At 28.3% G+C, this 19,351-nt stretch overlaps 1 protein-coding gene across 1 annotated transcript; it reads right to left on the bottom strand.

Annotated features, from left to right (window-relative positions):
• Positions 1-1,165: 1,165 nt before the first annotated feature.
• LOC135924051 (uncharacterized) lies at positions 1,166-18,755 on the bottom strand. Its single transcript, XM_065459099.1, has 17 exons — positions 18,642-18,755; positions 14,700-14,762; positions 14,236-14,333; positions 12,477-12,662; positions 12,133-12,217; positions 10,602-10,681; positions 10,296-10,367; positions 9,547-9,612; positions 9,205-9,262; positions 8,689-8,852; positions 7,866-8,016; positions 7,463-7,619; positions 6,690-6,784; positions 5,529-5,996; positions 4,036-5,369; positions 1,845-2,495; positions 1,166-1,445 (listed from the first exon to the last, which is right to left on the bottom strand). The coding sequence occupies exons 1-17, from the start codon at positions 18,666-18,668 to the stop codon at positions 1,364-1,366; spliced, it is 3,837 nt and encodes a 1,278-aa protein (XP_065315171.1). The 5' UTR covers positions 18,669-18,755; the 3' UTR covers positions 1,166-1,363.
• Between the last annotated feature and the right edge of the window lie 596 nt (positions 18,756-19,351).

The raw sequence follows: 19,351 nt of genomic DNA, 5'->3' as shown, positions 1-19,351 counted from the left end.
AATAAAAATATATTTACAATATATATTTAATTGTTATTTAATATTTTATTAGTTCATAAAAATATATTTCATTTTTTTATCGTATATATTATTTATTTTATTTCTAATTGAAACAGTAAATAAAAAAAATTTTTTTTGAGGGGTGTTGGGGGGTTTCAACCCCAAACCCCCTCCCCCTTGTCTACGCCACTGTTCTAGTTGGCGCCTTTATAAATCCCTGAAATAAAGAAAAATACGAGCCTTGATCGTTCACTTAGAAAAACATTCCTTTTACTGATGACAATATGAAAAAATTAAAAATAATTAATCTAATGATAGAACAAAAATATAAATTATATTGATGAATTAAATATTTTTTAAAATATATATATTTTGTAGCAAGCGGGATTTGAATCTAAATTTATTTGAATCTTACTTAAATTGAGGCAATCGGCAAAAACTCGGTCTCAATTAGATTACCCGCAAGACCCGATAAGAAGCTAAAAAAACTGACTAGTGGACGGGTGAAAAAAATTCTGACTGAATAACTTAAGTCTTTTTCCGTCATAAAATTTTTTTTATAGATCGGACCACCGGACAGCTTGTACAAAAATATTCTACTAATTATTTTATGAGCCGGAAAATAAAAATTTCCAGGTCGGGCCCAAAAACTTACATCTTGATTTGATCCTATTAAAAAAAATACGATAACCAGCCTTGCTTATTTCTGTTTAGCCTAGGCTATTCAGCCTTTGAGCTATGAAACCCTATTCTTGTTTGTTTTAAATTTGTACATTAAATTATACAAAACCGAGGCCTTATCAATTAATTAGTTGAAAAATTATTTAATGAATTATTTAGCATTCATTTAGAGCTCCATTTTCAATTTCCCCTTCGAAAAGATCTATGAAATATAATCAAAATTATTTATATTTTAACGAAATTTTAAAAAATCTAAGTCAGGCCAAGCCCTAAAATAATTATTTAAAAATCTGACGCTATAATTATTATAATAAATTTGTTTAATTCTAAATTCCATCAAAAAAAAATATTTATATACAAAATATTGAATTAAAAATAACGACAGATAATTTTACAATATAAATTAAATATATATTTTTATACATTTTTAAAAAAAAAAAATTTTATAGCCTTACAACACATAATATAAATTAATTAGTTTTTTTTTAAAAAAAATTCCTATACAAATTGATTAGGCTTAAAATTATTATATAGCTATAGTATATTTTAATATAAAAAATATATAATCTGATTGATTTGTATTAAATTTTGATAAATAAATTGATCTAAGGATATAAAATGATTTTCTTGTATTTATCGTATAAATGCATAAGCTTGTAGTTTAATTTTAAATGTTTCTTTCTTAGCATCCTCGAGGTACATCCATTAAAGAACCCCCAATACCAGAATCTTTGGATATCGACTGCTTAAGAAGCAATAATTTCCTTGTATAAATAAATTACGAATAATGTTATCATTTTTTCTTTCAATGAATATTTATCAATCGGGAAAATATAATATTCTAAAATATAAGTCCAGTTTAAAGAACCAATCAACATTATAGAGTAAAAATTCATAGCATAAAACTAAAATCGTAAAAATTTCCAAATTTTCACATTATAATGCTAGATTAGATACCTCAGAACAAACTGCGCATTTATAGGAAATGTTAAATAATTTTAAAAACGCTAAATACTTTAATCATTTCCTGTCCTAATTAAATCCATTTCTGCTTTAAAAATGAAAATGTTTAAATAAAATATTATTCCGGGGGTATAATCTCAACTTCAATGATTCGGAAAGATAAATTTTGTTTTTGATATAGAAAACTAAAAAATTCATACTTTTTATGCATCGAGTCAACGGTATCAAATTTATTTTTAACTCCGTCCATCGTATTTTTCCGAAAAATAGTATTCGTTTCGATAGGAACACAAGATCCGAATAGTGTTGGAGCGAGATGTTGAGCGGTCGTTGATACGACGTTGCAGGTATTTTTACCGTCTTGAGCGTCAAAAAGGAGGCAAATATTATCGACAGGTTTGGTTTTGCATATGTAAGCGACGTTATTAGAATTCGTTTCGAAAGGGTATTCGGGGGAAAGGGGAGGAGTTGATGTATCACAGTTTTTGCGGAAGTTAGCGTAGGATTTATTGGGACTTTTCGAGTACCTGACAAAATCGGAAAATTCGTAAGGCTTTATAGTTTCCGTAAAAGTTTGGCATATGGCGCCCAGGGCTTGAAAATCTTGATTTCCATTTCGAGCATCCGATGAATGGGCCCCTGAAAAGAGAGGGGAAATTTTTTCTATTTCCTTATCCTGGGCTAAAGTTGGATAATTTTTGGACCGATAACTGCATTTGGTGTTGTAAACTTCGCTGGGGAAGTAACCGGATTTAGCGGAATTCGAAAAATGTGGATAATTCGCGGGATCTGAGTTACTATCGCATAGGAATTTGTCGCTAGCGCGGGAAGCGTCGATGTCATTTTGGGGGCTTTATTTTTTAAAAATAAAATTAAATTTCAAATCTCTAATAAATTCTAGTTTTGATTTACATGATGGATATCGTTTTATAAACCAAATGAATTGTTATTCCAAATATAAATTGGGAGGGGAAAATATATCCTCTACAAAATAACAAAAGCCGTGTCACAGAAAAATTGTCACGTTTTGTAAAAAGGTGCAACAAGCCATGAGGTGGAATCGAACTCGCAACTAAATACGATATGTGTCACAGCTGCTTACTGCTTGGTTATCACAAACTCTTATGGGATAAGTAATTTTAATCTATGTATTCCCAGATTATTAACCCCTTAATGGTCAAGATTTTTCTAATGGATAAAAATGCTCATCAAATTATATTGATTAATGCTCATATATGATATTCTAAAAAAAAATCAGCAGAAAAAAATAATCCTAAATAGAAAATCTAGCCTGGTGCATATCTGTACCGTTGACCATTAAGAGGATACCATTTTAAAAATTTTAGATTATACCATACCAGAATCTAACGGCCATATTTTCTATTTTCAAATTTAAGATGGATCTAAATATTGGAAATAATCAGGCACATTGTAGTAACAAAGTATATCTTATATTATTTTTAATTTTTATAATTATAAATTAACTTTATTTTCATGGTCAGTAAATTAATTTTAATCAAACTGGGTAGCCTCAACAGTAAATTTTATTCTTAATTTTTATCAATAGTATCGAATTTTTTAATCAAAATAGATCTAATTATAAGAGACCTGTATCGCGAAAGAAAAAACAACATGAAATAAAAGGCAACATCTTCATCATCCATAAGATTAAATATTCTATTTTATTATTTTTACACTTATTAAATTTCAGGAACATATTTTGGGTAAAGAGAAGGCAAAATCATCATCAAATAAAAGGCAACATCTTCATCATCCATATAACAGTAAATTCTATTTTATGTTTTCAAGTTTTACCCTTATTAAAATTTCAGATGATTTATGATATATCTTGGGCCAAGAAAATACAACATTTTCATCATCAAATAAAATGCAATATGTTAATATAATTTTGAAAATATTTGAACAGGTTAATTTTTCAATATTATAAATTTTTATTATAATATTTTTCTCTTTTTATATTGGCTACAAATGCATTTTTGTTGAAACCCTAAATTCTTAAGTCTTAAAGTATAAACAATTATTATAATTTCTTATATTTCATATCTTTGTCTCTTTCTATTTCTTCATTTTTCTTTTCTCTTATCCCCTAAAATCCGTCTCCCACCTTCACGCTGTGGGGAGCGATCAGCAATAACTAACGGGAGCTCTGGTGTTAATGATGGGGAATCATTTTTTCTTACTCCTTTATTTGATGATGGATAAATCAAAAATTTCCTTATGCTTTAGGCTGATTTATCCATCATCAAATAAAGGGGATATTTGGATTCAACCATCATCAAATTAAGGACAAAATTCTAATTCACCATAATTCTTGACGGACTTTCTACTCGTATATATATTAATATATCCAAAAATGGTAAAATAAGTTACCATTGAATTTCTCCATTCAAACATCCACCCAAAATTGGTTGTATACCATTTTCATGAACCGTATTCTGGAATGCTCCCCACTCGTCCAGGGTGCAACAGGAATCGTAATAGGTATCATTATCATAATGAACAAAGTTGTTGTTATTCGTCGATGAAAAATTGGCCTCTGTTAGAGGACATATGCCTGTATTTTTAACGTGGTCTAAAACATTCTCAACTCGATTCCATCTTAAAGCGGCGAGGTTTTCATCTTCAATAAGATTACCGATTTCATCAATATCATTGCAAAATTTCTGGTTTGCATCTTTACTGCGGCCGGAATTCTCCAAACTGGATGAAAAATCTACAGAACTCTCCGGTAGTTTTAAAGATGTGGTAAAACTGTGAGATCTAAGACTCGAATACGAATCGTAGTTTATTGAGCCGTCGTCGCTCATATCGTTGATATCAGAAAAAATTTTGATCTTATTAATATTTTTGGTCGCGAGGACCCGATTTCCGCCGGAAGTGGCGGCGTATAATTCCAAATCCTCGTACGATATTTGGTTGATTCGATCTCTTTCGTCATTTTTAGGTCCGTAAAAAGAAGAGCGGGAGGGTTTGTAAGGTGGTAGAGAAACGGTTGAAAGAAGCTTCTTAGCCTTGGAGGGACACTCGTTGGAAGATGATAGATTTAAGGATATGGTGTCAGTGCTATTTATGCTGTTATTATCGCTTTGGGATGCTAGGCGGCTATATGAGGAAATGGTAAGATAATTGTCCATTTCTGACTCGTTGGTCGCTACGTGGTCAATATTGTGGGTGTTATGTGGATTCCAGGAAGGGTCGTTGATAAACTTTGATGTTGTGATGGGGTGGAGAGACGTTCGGGAAATATCAAGATTGTAATCATAATTAATTTGATTTGCCCCATTGAAACAAGGCGCGTCGTTGTTATCGTTGACAGGTATATAAGGTGAATCGTATAATTGTTTATGACCGACTAAATCGTTCAAAGATTTAGTGACCAGCAGGCTAGGCCTACGTCTGGCTGCTATTTTATTATTTTCATAATTAAAAACTAGCCTAGAGTCCGGTTTCATTTTGTGGGAAGATGGGGAGGAAGGGGGAATGGATTTTTTACTTCCCACCCTTTTGAGGGTGGAAAATAAAGAGGTGGAATAGTTAAGCGCTGCATTAACTATACGATTATGGTTTGGGGATAGGTCGGATTTCCTTGTAAGTAGCTTGGGGTTGTGAGTGTTTGGAAGATTGTTGGAATCGGCATTTATCAAGGTTTTGTCTAGGGCCAGTATAGAGGAAAGCTTGTCGAGCCTTTCTTCGATTCCTTTCAGCTATTATATTTCACAATGTTAAAATTAAGCATAAATTTGTAAGTAATCACGTCAATATATTATTTTTTTAAATTATTTTATACTCTTAATTTAATAATATTATTTTGAAATTATAAATTTAAACAAAAAGGCAAATTTTAAATAAATTTATTTACAAACCTTAGTGAAGGATTTTTCATAAGCAACCTTCCTGGCCCTTTTAGCGTTCCTGTTGAGAGAAGGTTCTCGAGTGAGCCTTAAAGCTGCGCTACATATTTTGTTCTGGACCTCCCGATCCATCTTTAATTCTTGTATCCGTCGGCACAATTTGCCTATGACCGCGATTTCGGTATCACGCTCATTTCCGCTTAAGTTAGAGCCGTTAAAGTGATTTTTTGTGGCGTCGTCTAATTGACTAGACGTCAATGATAGAAAATCTAATGGGATCTTGAAAGTGGTCTCTTTAATGGTGCTTCTTTTCGTATCTGAATCGCGGAAATGCGTCGCTTTTGGAGTAGGATTGAGCAAATTGGAAAATTTATATTTAGAATTTTCGCGAGGAACTATTTCATTGCATAGAGATAACAAGAGTGAAGAGGAATATTCTTGGGTTTGATCTGGAGTCAGAGTAACGAGACTTAAAATTTCCTATAAATATTTTTGGTTTAAATAACTATAAGAATAAATTTTCTATTGTAAAATTAAATTCAAGTGTTTTAACATGTTAAGATATTTTTCGATGATTATTAATAAAATTGAGGGAAAAGTGTGTGTGTGTGGGAGGGGGGGGGGGGTTATATTTTAACTTTTGAGTTATTATCAAAAAATTATAATTTTCTTAAACTCCTATTTTAGCTACAAAATATTAATTAATATAAAGTATATTTTTTTATTGTTTCCTTATCAATGAATAAATAATTACAAAATATAAATTAATATAAACTATATTTTTTTATTGTTTCCTTATCAATGAATAAATAATTACAATAGGTAAATCTCACTTTATCTAAAATTATCTTACGATTTTGTATCATATACTTTTATAAATATCATAGACCTGCAGAGGTACCATTTGCTTAGCCCACCTCGGATTTCTTTAAAAAAAAAAATTTCGGCCCGGCCCGGATTTTTTAAAATATATTATATTCATTTTTAATTTTTATAGCTAATAATGAAGATTTAAAATATTCAAAATATAAAGACCGGTCTGGGTATTTTTTGTAATAAATTTTGGGCTTAGCCCGGGTATATTTAAAAAAATTAAATCTGGATCTGCAGGTCTCTAATAAATATTATTTGTAAGTAAATTAAATATTTATTATATATATGGAAAAAAATTACCGTTTCCTCGTCGTATAGTTGACATAAGAGAGCTTTCTTTTCTTCCAATTCTGCCAGTAAAACATCTCTTTTATTTAGTAATTTTTCTCTTTTCACTGTTATTTTTTTCATATAATATGATTAAATTTTAATGTAATGCTAAAATTAATCCAGATTTAAACCTAAGAAATTTGTCTTTATTATAACTTTATTTATTTTTAATTCCCTATTAGATTTTTATTCAAATTTAACCAAACCGTACCGAATATCGGTTCAGTTCGAGCCTTTAAAAACCGATTAAGACCTTTTTGCGGAAAAACACATTAAAATTATGTTTAAAAAAAGATATTTTTTCAAAAATTTATCACTAAATAATATCGGCCCGTTATACAATTATTCGTAAGATTCTCTTTTGTCAAATAATATGTATAAGGGGGAAGAATAAATTTTAAAGATGAGAACACTTTTTATATGCTAACTTGGGTAACGTCAAATAGCGATATAAAAAATATCTAAAAAAAATTATTGATACTTTTGAGTCTAAACTGATTATTAGTTATCTTTAAAAGATAGGGTCAAAGCGATTCACATGCATTTTTAAAGGCTCGGTTCAGGTTCGGCTTACAAATTTTTTTTAATAATAGCGGTTTAACAATTAGGCCTAGATTTGGTTTTGATCCCTAAACAATCCTAAAAATACATTCACAAAATTATAAATGTTTAAACAAATGTAGTCCCAAGTAGGAAAAATTCCTATATTAATAAGTAATTGTTTTTAAAAAAATGATTATAACCAAAATTCATCTCAGAGTTTTCTTCCTCAGATTTGGTAAATTTCTCGTTTTTAGGGAATGGCTGTTTTAAACCGTTAGGCACATTGATCTCGTAATTGTATACATTTTTATTCAATTCCGCAATAACATTATTCGCTGTTTCTGTATCAATTAATTGCTAAAAAAAGGTGGGAAGAGAAAAAAAAAATATTATTTTAAATTTGAAGATTTCGTTTTAATTTAATATTATATTAGGCTGAAGATTTTGCTCAAAGATGGTAGAATGATTTTGGACTTGTATTTGTCAAATCTAGGAGGCTTACATAATATTATTTTGGCTAAAATCTTAATCGGGTACCAATAGAGTAAATGTAATAGATGAGCTTGCACATCACTAAAAATAGTTTAAAAAAATATATATTACAGTTGAATGTTGATGCTCCAGATAAAATTGGTGCTGAAGAACAGATAGGGCCCATATACTCCTTGCAAGATTGTTTGTTTCGGCGTACCAATTGTAAACGGATATGTTGGAAGAAGATGAGGAAGAAAAAGGATTCCCACTGTTTTGACTTCTATCATTTTTATTCGTAAGAAGTATGAATTAGTAAATTTTTTAAATACGTTTCAAAATTTCCAAATTTTTCAAATCCATCTTCTTTGAGAAATTAAAAATATTTTTAAACGTGTCTTATATAAATCTTTTAAAAAGGAAGATATAATTGTTATCACGCCATTAATTCATTCAAATATCGTATTTTGCATGTGGAATAAAGTTTTCGAATAAAACTAGCATTCTGAAACTTTTAATATTTATGCTAACCCTACACTCGTAAAATTATTGCAATGTATGTCATAGGTTTTTATCTCATTATCAAAATATAACTCTCTTTTCGCTTTACCATAGGAATTCAGCAAGAATTCAGTCTTTTCAAAAGTTTCATATAATATGGCAATCTATAGGTAATTGCTTTAGTAGAACCGTCTAAATAAATTACAAAACAATCCCTCTTTTTTAAGCCAAGAGTTAATAAACCCGATAAATCACATTACGAGCTTTTTAAAATATTGAAGCTTTTTTTATTACTGAACAATAGAGCTAAGACCAAACAAAAACGTGTAAGCCACAAATAAAATCTATTGTAATAAAAAAAAACTGGTTTTTTTAGTATAAAATAATGGAAAAAGAAACAAGAGCCCGTTAGTAAATTATGGTCAAAGATTTTTGACAAAAAAATATAATATACCTTTTATTTTCGTGTATCTCGATAGAAAACTTTCGGTCCCTATAATACAAATTTTCGAGATCCTGCCAATGGAAAGTGGAGAGAATATTGAGTTTGCTATCCAAGTGGCTTTGCGTTATACCGTTGTTACTGATACCCAACCAATACGATAAATTATGTTTGTCCTTATTTTAGCGATATTTTTTGAATTGTAAGGTTATTTGGATTCGAATCAAAATATTACTATGTAAGGGTACAACTAAGCCCGAACCGGGCCCGAAGTTTTTAATATTCAAAAGAAGAAGAAAAATTTCCTTCCACTATGTATATGTAATATATTATATCAAAACAAATGAGAAGATAATAAAGTATTCTTTTTGCCAAGAAGTAAAAGAGAAGCTGAGAGAGATAGTCGAGGTGAAAAGGGTAAAAGTTATGAAAAATGAAGAGGTAATAATTTATAATTGGTTAATTCTCGTTATGCTTGCCATAATAATATTAAAATATAAATCAAATAATCAATAATCTTTCAAATACTTTGACTCGATAATAATGAACTCCGAATGTGGGACTTTGTTGAATGTCTTGCATGAATCTTAAATATAAATAAAATATAAAAAAAATTATTATGAAATATTAATTATAAATTTTGTAAAAATCGATTTGAAATGTTAATCAATGAGTTTATAAAATAAACGCCCTTTTTAATATATTTTTGTTTTGCCAAAATTGAAAAACCCTAAAATTGAGGATACTTTTTTAAAAATAACCTATCAAGGTTGATTCTCATTATCATCAAAAATGTGATTACTTCATATATGTTTTTTATTGTATATTTTGAAATAAAAGTACTATAATATAGCAGAAAAATAAGTTTACTTAATAATGGCTTCACCCCGGGACATACCAATTAATTTTTCATGATTTCGACATATTTCATCGAGACTTAAATGAAACAAAAAAATAATATAATAAATATTGAAAAGGAATTACAATGAAAGGGAAATTTCAAAAAAAAATATCATTAATTATTGTATAATCTAGTTCAGAGACCTTCATGGGCTGGAACAGCCGGCCCATGAACTTTATTATATTTTCTAACGGGTCTGGGCTTTTTAAATATATTTTAATTAAAATGTAGCTTATTAAAAAGTATAAAACAGTTGCTTACTCAAAAAAATATTGCAATTTATTTCCTCTAATAATAATAAATTCTGAGTATTGCAAACGAAATTATTTCCTAAATACATAGATATATTGTATTTTCATTGGATACAATAAATTAAATTTTTGGATATGGGCTTGAAAAATATTTTTTTAATATTAAATATAGGCCTGGCTTATAATTTTTTCTTTACTGCGAACCTGGGCCAGAACGATAAAAAAATAATCCAGGTCCATGAAGGTCTCTGATCTAGCTAGTCCAGTTTTCGCTTATTTAATATAAAGCTCGAGATCCTAAATTGGATAATGATATTTTATCCCAAAATTTGATAAAAACAGAGCATTTTGGCATATAAATTTTTTTAAATGACAAATTACATTTAAATTATAAAAGAAAAAAAAAATTTGTAGAATTTTAAATTTTATTTTATAAAATATTTTTAAAAAAAAATGCTTAGCTAAACCTAGTTTGTAAAATTTCGCGAATATCCGAAGCGCCATACATGAATTGAAGCATGGATTTAGAGGTTTCATAGCTAATAAAATAAAAATAATTTCTTCAAAATTTGAAACATTCTTTCCCCTTTGAATATTATCGCTAAATTAATTCTTTCCCTCTCTTCCTTTCATATTGGTTCAAAATTATTTATCTTTCCTTTACTTATGTTATCACTACCCTAGAAGAATATTTTTTATTTTGCTGGAGAAAAATAATGAAGCATTTAAAATAGCGCGCGAACTTAAGAGATAATAAATAATGTATAATTTACCTTTGAAAATCGCCGTATGGTTGCAGGGATAAAGCTAGGAGTTCGCAGTTTTGACCCGTATTGCAAAATAATATTTCGTTCTATATTATATAATAAATAATAATATAATGTTATAAATAAATGCAATTTATTAATAAGGAGCGTTATGATAAAGGCTATGATAAAATTTGATAAAACAATTGTGACGTATTTTTCAAAAATTATTAACGCTACGAAGAATCAGCCGTGATTTGGTTGGCGTTAAATAACGCAACGCTTGAACAACACGCTTTTACTATATAAATTATGCCTAATTTCGTGCCTTTTTGCACGTTAAAAATTTGTCTGTTTACTAAATTGTATGAATTCCTAATAATGTTAATATGTTAAATGACTACCAGCTGTATAAAACGCTAGAACGTCCTAGTTATGGTCATTCATAGTCCTTACAATAATTAATTCATTTTTTAAGAAAATTCATAAGAATAGGTAGTCTTTAACCAAAGTAGCTTTCTTTTGGCAATATCCTAAGAATACTTGTATACAAAGACCACGATTACGGTTCGATTATGGTCCGGTTGATAAAATTTATATCGGTAACCGTTCGGTTTACGCTCCGGATGCTAATTATAAAGGCGGCTGGGTTATATGTTACTATATAAGTTGAAAGCTGACTTGAATTTTAATAGGCAATAACAAATAAAAAATTTAATTTATAAGAATAATGTTGACGAGCGAGAATTATGGTTAATACATAAAACAATTCATTTATTTTTATTTTAAAAAGCATAAATGGCGGATTAATCTCCAGAAAATATGATTGGCTAAAGAATAAAGAAAACAATTATTTATTTTATTTTTTTTAAAAAAAGGGATAAATGGAGGATTAATCTAGCCATTAAAAATGGTTTGAACTGGTTCACGAATTTATAACGATATGGTGCATCACTTCCTTTTCCAATTTTGGAATAATGGTTCAGAAAGATATAACGGATCGTTTACTGGTTTAATTAAATCGGGTCATACTCCGGTTTAATGAGTCGATCGGTTCGTTCCAAATCATCTCTCGTATCTAACGTTAAAACTATTTATAAAGGTTAGGAAGAAATATATTCGATATGGGTGCAATATGTTTTCCCCATTTTTTTTAATTGTATTATATAAAAATTAACAATTCCCTTTAATTTTAAAGATATTAAAAATTTGGTGTTTTCTTCAATTATCATTGGCTTGTTTAAAGTTTTGACAAGCACTTTTTTCATATTCCTTCCTTTCCTTCTTACTTACCTTCCTATCTTCTCTGCATAAAAAAAGAAAGATTAATTTTAAATCCCCAATAATAATTCTCCGGAATTGATTTTCTCAAAATTTTTAAAATATATTATTTGAGGATTTTTATTCCATGGATATATATATAGGGAATTTCCTATTTTATTAATTTTGTAATTTTTAATATCTTAAAAAACGGGGATTTTATTTTTCCGGGGAATTATTTTCTTAAGATCAAATTTTAAAATAAATTGTATCATAATTTTAATATAATTTATCTTACGTTGCTTAAAGAGGATTTGCATTGAATGAAAAGCAATTGTAGTAGGCGTGGATCAGAGATAGATCCAACTGAATCGGGATAAAACCTTCAAAAATTATAGGAAAAAAATTGTCAATTTCCCGTCAAAAAAAATAATGTAATAATGTATAAATTTAATTTTAAAAAAACGAGAATGTTTTTTTTCCGCAAAGATAAAAAAAATATTTTTTTATACTTATATTTTCTCTATTGCAAACATATAAATAAACCAAACCCTATAAAAAAAAGGTATAATAGTAAAATTAGATAATTGTATTTATTTTACAACCTTTAAAAAAATCAATATTATAAAGATCGTTAATAACTTCATTTTAAAATGTAGACGCAAGAGTGGTTCTTGGTATTTGCGTTTCCCACAATTATTGAAACGCGTGCTATTACTATGTTTATCGTCATTCGTGTTTTCAATCGATGTATTGCGACAAGGGTTTTCAAAAAATTCGTGCTCCAAAACGTACTTGTCCATTTGTAGCCAGTGGGTCTTGTTGACACTTTAAAAATCAAATCGAATGATTATGGTATATTTCTAATAATAATGAAAATTTAATCTCGATAAATATAATCGATTATAAATAGGTGATTCTGTATCAAATAGAACAGTGTTTTAACAATACGATGTTTATATAATGTTCGCGTATTAGGGTCAAAAATTCAATAACGTTCCAGCTCAAATAGATTCGAGGAGATGGTCATGCAAGAAGAATAAGCTGCCGATCAGAAGGGAATGGGAATTAAAAATATTTATATCTAGTCACGCATCTTCCCCTGATGAGAAGATGAATATAACAGGAAATGCATGTCAATGCCATATTTCCGGTATAAATTGCATCTCTAGATCCATGATTCTGCGAAAACGTAACAACCATAAGATTTTTACCATTTAAGTTTCGGCCCATCCAAAAGAATGTCAAAATATGTTCGGTAAAACGGCATCAAAATAATTATCTAATTTTTATAAAGACAACAGGCGTGAAAGCCTGTGGTGCCCCGGTGGTAAAATGAGAGCAAATCAACAACCCAAATCTAAGTTCGAAGAAATATATTCCCAAGTTAATTATAAAGATGATCGACAACATTTCTTAAGTCAACCAATCAGGTGTTTGTAATCGTTTTATCTTCTTGCAAGATTGAAGAGTGTCAGGCAATATTTTCTGTGAGATAAATAAATTATCTTTGTCATGCATGCTGAGTATGTATGCATGTGTTGTATAGCGGCCAACAAAATAAATAATTTAATTCACTCCCTGAAAAAATTATTGGAGGCCGTTAACGTCCTGACACTGATTATGTTTTTTTAAATTTTTTAATCAATAAAGGAAAAATTTCTAGAATTACAAAACGATAATCTGTGACTTTGAAATAAATATTTACCAAGTAATTTAGTTGTTGTCCAAATTGGACTTTGAAGGTCACCATATCTTCGAATCTATTTCACAGCTAGAGCTTTAAAATATAAATTGCGACTAAAACATTTTTCATTCAATTTTAAAAAGAAACTCGTGTCAGAACCGCGTTTTTTTAGTAGATTTGTCGCAATTGATCCCATATAAGGAAAAAAAAAGTTTAATAATTTATATTATTTTCAATTTTATGTGCCATAATAAAATTCGCTATTTTATTTTTAAAGGATAATGCTAATTCATTTATAATTTTGGCTGATATTGTATATTCTAATCACGGTAAATGAGTATACTGAAGATGAAACAAAATTTAACCTTAAGACAATATAATATGAGATGGTCACTCACATTTAAAATAAAAATCTTTCATTATAAGTTTCTTTTTTTTTAAAAAAATGCCTTATTTTCCTTAACGAGAGAATGATTTAAATGCAGGTAAGAAAGATCTAGAATAATGAAATTAAACGACATTTCAATTTGTAAGATCGCAAAAAATATGATTTCTAATTAATTTAATAATTACAATAGTGTTAATTAACGTGTTGATAAATTACATATAACAAATTATGATACTAATTAGTAATTATATAATTTACCTATCAAAAAAAATATACATATATATATTATAATGATTAATAAAAATTTATAAAATTGATTCAATTACTCGTTATCTTGAACGTAACAGAGCCCAAAGTATTCTTTGGATTTTAAGTTGAAATGAGAACACACTATGTCCAGTAACTCCCCTGCGTATAATCTAGGCTAAAAATATAAAATATAATGAGTTGGATATAACTCCCACTTAAAAGAGTTTTCTTTCAGTTCATTAAACATGGACCATAATTTTAGGAACGTTCCGAGAATTCTTAATGTTGAAGCTTCCCATTCCGATCTCGTTAATGGCTATAAAGCGCGGATAAAACGGGAAAATTAAACGGGTACTTTAGTAATTACATTTGGATTATAAAATATTTTTAAATAAAATCCGAAAAAATCATTACTATATTTATTTGAAATTTTTTTTTAAGGAAGTGGATTGTTTTTAATCCTTAATTTTAGTGAATCTAGATGTTGGAGATGTAGCTAGAACTCATAAAATGATAATGGTAAATATTTTTTCTTTGATACCTGAACGATAATGTCCAATTTGGTGTCGTTGAAGTGAACGACTGTTTTACGGGCTTCGATCATCTATTTTTTAAAAAAAATAATATAATCATAATTGAAAGATAACTTTGTGGTCATGGGCCAACCAGCCCCATATAATAGCTAAAAAATCAAGACTCTGCCCTGAACTCTAAAATAAGTACTCTCCAGATTTAAAAAAAGCCTTTAGGCCGTGTCCTTAGCAAAAGAAAGATTTTTTTTTAAAAGAACAAACAAAAAAACGAGAATAAAATATGAAAAATAACAATGCTTACCAAATACTTAAAACAAGCTAAAATAGGGTTTCCTAGTTCCAAAGCTTTTTAGGTATACTAAAAAGCAAACATTAAGCATCAAATTTCATATCTAAAAACAAAAGAAAACCCTCGAATCACGAGAATTATATGGAAGTGGTATAATTTGAAAATTTATTTTTGAAGAAGATTTGAAACCCTTCAGGAAATCAATAAAGATATTTTTTTCCCCCCTTTTTCGAGCTTTAATATTTTAAGTAAGTAAAACGTATAATTAGCTTTCAAAGTGAAAGAGGAGTTTTAAACAAAAAAAAGGTAAGTTTCGCAAACTCCAGTTATTTTAATAATCTAAACTTCTATTGACTGCTCTAACAAGTACAGTTTCTAAGCTTATTAATCTTTACCGATTGCCAAACCCCAATTATAATAATAAAATAAATATTTATACAAAAGATAAAGTTTAGTATATTTTGTTTCATAATTTAAGAAAAAGAAAGGATAAAAAATTAATTTAAGGCGGTAATAAAACCATATTCAAACTATTTACATTTATTTTTGTAATATTATTCTCTTTTGAGATAAAAATAAAAATTAATAATTTTTCTAATCTTGATATATATATATAATTTTTTTTACAAAACCTTATTTATAAAGGAATTACCCCAATTCAAATATTTGATACTCTTATTTCTCTTTCAACAAAAACATTCTTTCTTTCTTTCTTTCATTTTTTAAATTCAATTCTTTTTTTATTTAAAAATTTTAAAAAAAAAAGTTTAAGTAAATAAAAATATTATATTTATAAAAATATTATATTTTTTTTTACCTGAGAAAAAAATAAAGAAATGGACATTTAAAAAGTAAGAATTTTTCGTTTAAATCACTTTTTTATGTAAAAATAAAAATGTGAAAAGAAAAAAGAATGTGGAATTGCACACTACCATTATGAAAAACTTTTCCTAATCCATAATTGACTTTGAGCGCTTAATAAAAATTTTCCCATGATACAAAGAAAAAGAATAATTTTTTTTCGACCCATACCCCTTCCTTTTGAAATCTTTTGAATGTTTTTTGAGGGAGCTAAGAACTCTCAGAAATGGTGAATCATCTAAGAACCGGAACTAGATCTCCGGAACCAACATTTTATTCGACAATTTTTTAAGTCCAGGTTCATCTGATTTTTTGGCATTCCATGGACCAATGAACGATCATATTTAGATATGATCTACAAGGTATGCTAATTTTTATAATTTTGGTAGCAGCCCTAATCCCACAGGAGGATCCAAACCAAATATTAACAGATAATAGGAAGAACTTTTGTTTTGAGGAGGAGGGGGAGGGGTAAAAATCTTCGTGATTAACATCTGTTTTGGCAGTCAAAGTATTTTGTGTCCTAAACAATTTTTAGTGTAACGAGATCGGTGACAAAATGTAGATTAATAAAATAACCTATTTATATATTTTAAAGGACCAATTCAGTTGTTTATATATTTCATTATTTTTTTTCATCGTAAATGTGGGGGGAAAAAAATAATTTTTCTCTTTTATCTTTTTTATTGCTTCCTGCTGCCCTGACTCTTCTATAAATGATTTCGAGGAACGAAATCAAAAATTATTATTTTTTAAAAAATATATATGTATAAACTAAAATCTTGTCAGTTGTCAGAAATTAATTATTGTAAGATCTTATCTTATCGCCATATATATTATATATTGTATATAAAATATTATACTAATTACACCCCTTTTAAAAGAAATCATGAGATATGAGAGTTTGTAAAAGTTTTATGGTAAATATTTTAAAAAAAGGAATAGAATAGATCATCCGGAAAATAAAATACCGATATTAGTTTAAGTCGTTTTTTTTAAACTTAACTAAATATTATTTATGGAGTAGCATCTTGAACAAAGCGGGGCTTTGAACCCGTAAAATATTTAAGCCGAGTACGGTAGGCCGGTTTGACGAAACCGGCGCCGGTTTAAACCAATTTATTTTTTAAAAAAAATCAAAATTAAAGCACTTAAATAATAAAAATTTGTGCAAGTCAAACAAATTTTAAACCACATGGAATATCAAATAAATTCGATGAATTTATTAAATTCTATATTCCACCCTCCCCCTCCCCTCATAAAATAAATTCATTTTTAAAAAAATTCATATAAGAATCAGAAAATTTAATCTTGCTGAACCGGGTTCAGAGCTCGGGTTTTGAATGCAATACATTTAAATATGTTAAACTATGATTTTTTTACCCATTATTCATTTATAATTGATTCATTCGTGTATAGATTTATCTAGATTTATTAGAAACCATCTTAGCTCATTTTTAATCGCAGCTTTTTCAAATGTCGTAATATAGATTACTGTTTTTTTAACGCTGCGAGAATAACGCTAAGGGAAAAGCTATATTGTTTTATATCAGCTGATTCAAAATGAAATTTGATCAAAATTTAGTAAACCTATATCTAGAGAAAAAAGTGGAGTGGGGGGGGGGGAAGTCTAGCTAGGATGATTTTCTTTGTGAAATTTAAACCAGCAAGGCGTATCTTAGGTAATTAAATTCAAAAATTAAGTTATTTTTCCGCATCCTTTAAAAAAAATTTTGTTTCCCTTTAAATTTAAATATAAAAATCTTGGGAGAAAATTTAATAGTAGAAGAGAGAAAAAATTACATTCTCGTATCTTTCAGATTGAAGTCCCCCAAAAATGAGTACAATCCTAAAAAAAGTAGAAATCACAATATAAATGAAAACAAGAGTTCTAAAACTTTGAAGATTTTTTTTAAAAATAAGGTGAAGATTTTTGATCAAATTTTGCCTAGAGTACGAAATTGTAATTTTCACTGTATAAAAAAAACTTCAAAAATCAAAAAAAAAATCTTTTTTTTTCAAATTCTATTTTTATTACGTGCATCCATCTAATAAGGTAACTTTGTAACCACCCCCCCTCCTTCCCCCAAAAAACCTAAATTAACATCAATAGAAGGGCTGCTATTTGGCGAAGTTATTAAATATCTCGATAAAATAATAATCATTATATATGCACTGGCTTTCAGCGATTATATTTTTTTTGCGATAACGACTTTGGCGATAGAACAGTCAGTTTACAGAGGACGGGGGGTTGGGGTGCCCTCATCTATATTTAATTAGAGCGAGACCTATTTTATCAAGAGTAAACATGGTTATATAAAGCTTGGGCACCGTAGTTAAATGATTTGAGTCGACTTATACAAACGGCCCAATTAATATTTTAGCCAAAATAATATTATGTAGATTTCGCTAATATTTCCAAGCCTTTCTGTTGTCTACGAGTAAAATCTCCAGACTTGCATAAAAAAATTTTGGCTAAAATCTTGAGCTGACCGTTTTTAAAAATCGACCAAAATATTGCCGAGTCGTTTAACATCACTAGGTTTTGGGCATTCGTGCTGCCATAATCCTAGATGGAAATATTTTTCAACTTTAAAAAAAAGCAATTTTTCGGGTGTAAACCTGATTAAAGGGTTTAGGTTAAAAAAGGGATCGATTTACCTTAAATAAATGGAATGATATTAAAATTATGCCATATTAAAAGCATAAAAATCTTAAATATATGGTTTTTTAAAAAAATCTATATTAATTTAAATTCTCTCAATGTTGTTTTAATTTTTTTTTTTCAACTCTTATTTACCCCGTAAATTCGCTTCAGAATGTGCATTCTTCTTCTTCTTCTTTAAGGAAAAGAAAATGAAGGGTATATGACTGATAAATAACCAAAATTTAGTAGGTGGTGAAAAAAAATTTGGAATATTTAGATTGATAAGTCAGCAAAATTCAGGAAAAGTATGGCATCACTATCATTAGGCGAAAAACTAAGACGATTTTTTTATAGCAAGGACATTGTGGTTTTAAATGAATCCAAGTCAAAATTTTTTTAAAAAAATTAAATTTTATTTTAATATTTATTATATTTAATTATTTTTAAACAAATAAATTTTTACATTTTATTAAAAAATATTATTTATTCTTATAAATAATGATCAAATTGTAACATAAAATTTTAATAATAAATAAATAATAAGAGATCTTCTTATACAAACATTAAATTTTTTTATTATAGAACTTTTAAAAAAAACCAATAAAATAAAGATATACAATTGTCAATTGTCTCTCTATTATATTATTTTGTGTATCATTAATAATGTTTGATTAAATCAAAATCTTATTTAAATGATTTTTTTTAAAACATTAGATATTCCGGGGCATATTCCCTGGAAAATTGCGTAAATTCCCGAGATAATTCCTGCACATCGCTTATATAAATATTTGAAGAAATTATAGCACATTATACTGGTATGACCACTCAAGGTCAAAGGGGAGCTGTCTATCAAAAAATATATT

Source organism: Gordionus sp. m RMFG-2023, chromosome 2 (assembly GCF_954871325.1).
Source record: "Gordionus sp. m RMFG-2023 chromosome 2, tfGorSpeb1-WG-v2, whole genome shotgun sequence".
Lineage (NCBI taxonomy): Eukaryota > Metazoa > Nematomorpha > Gordioida > Chordodea > Parachordodidae > Gordionus > Gordionus sp. m RMFG-2023.
Note: the sequence above shows the minus strand (reverse complement) of the source record. Positions and strands in the feature narration are given on the sequence as shown.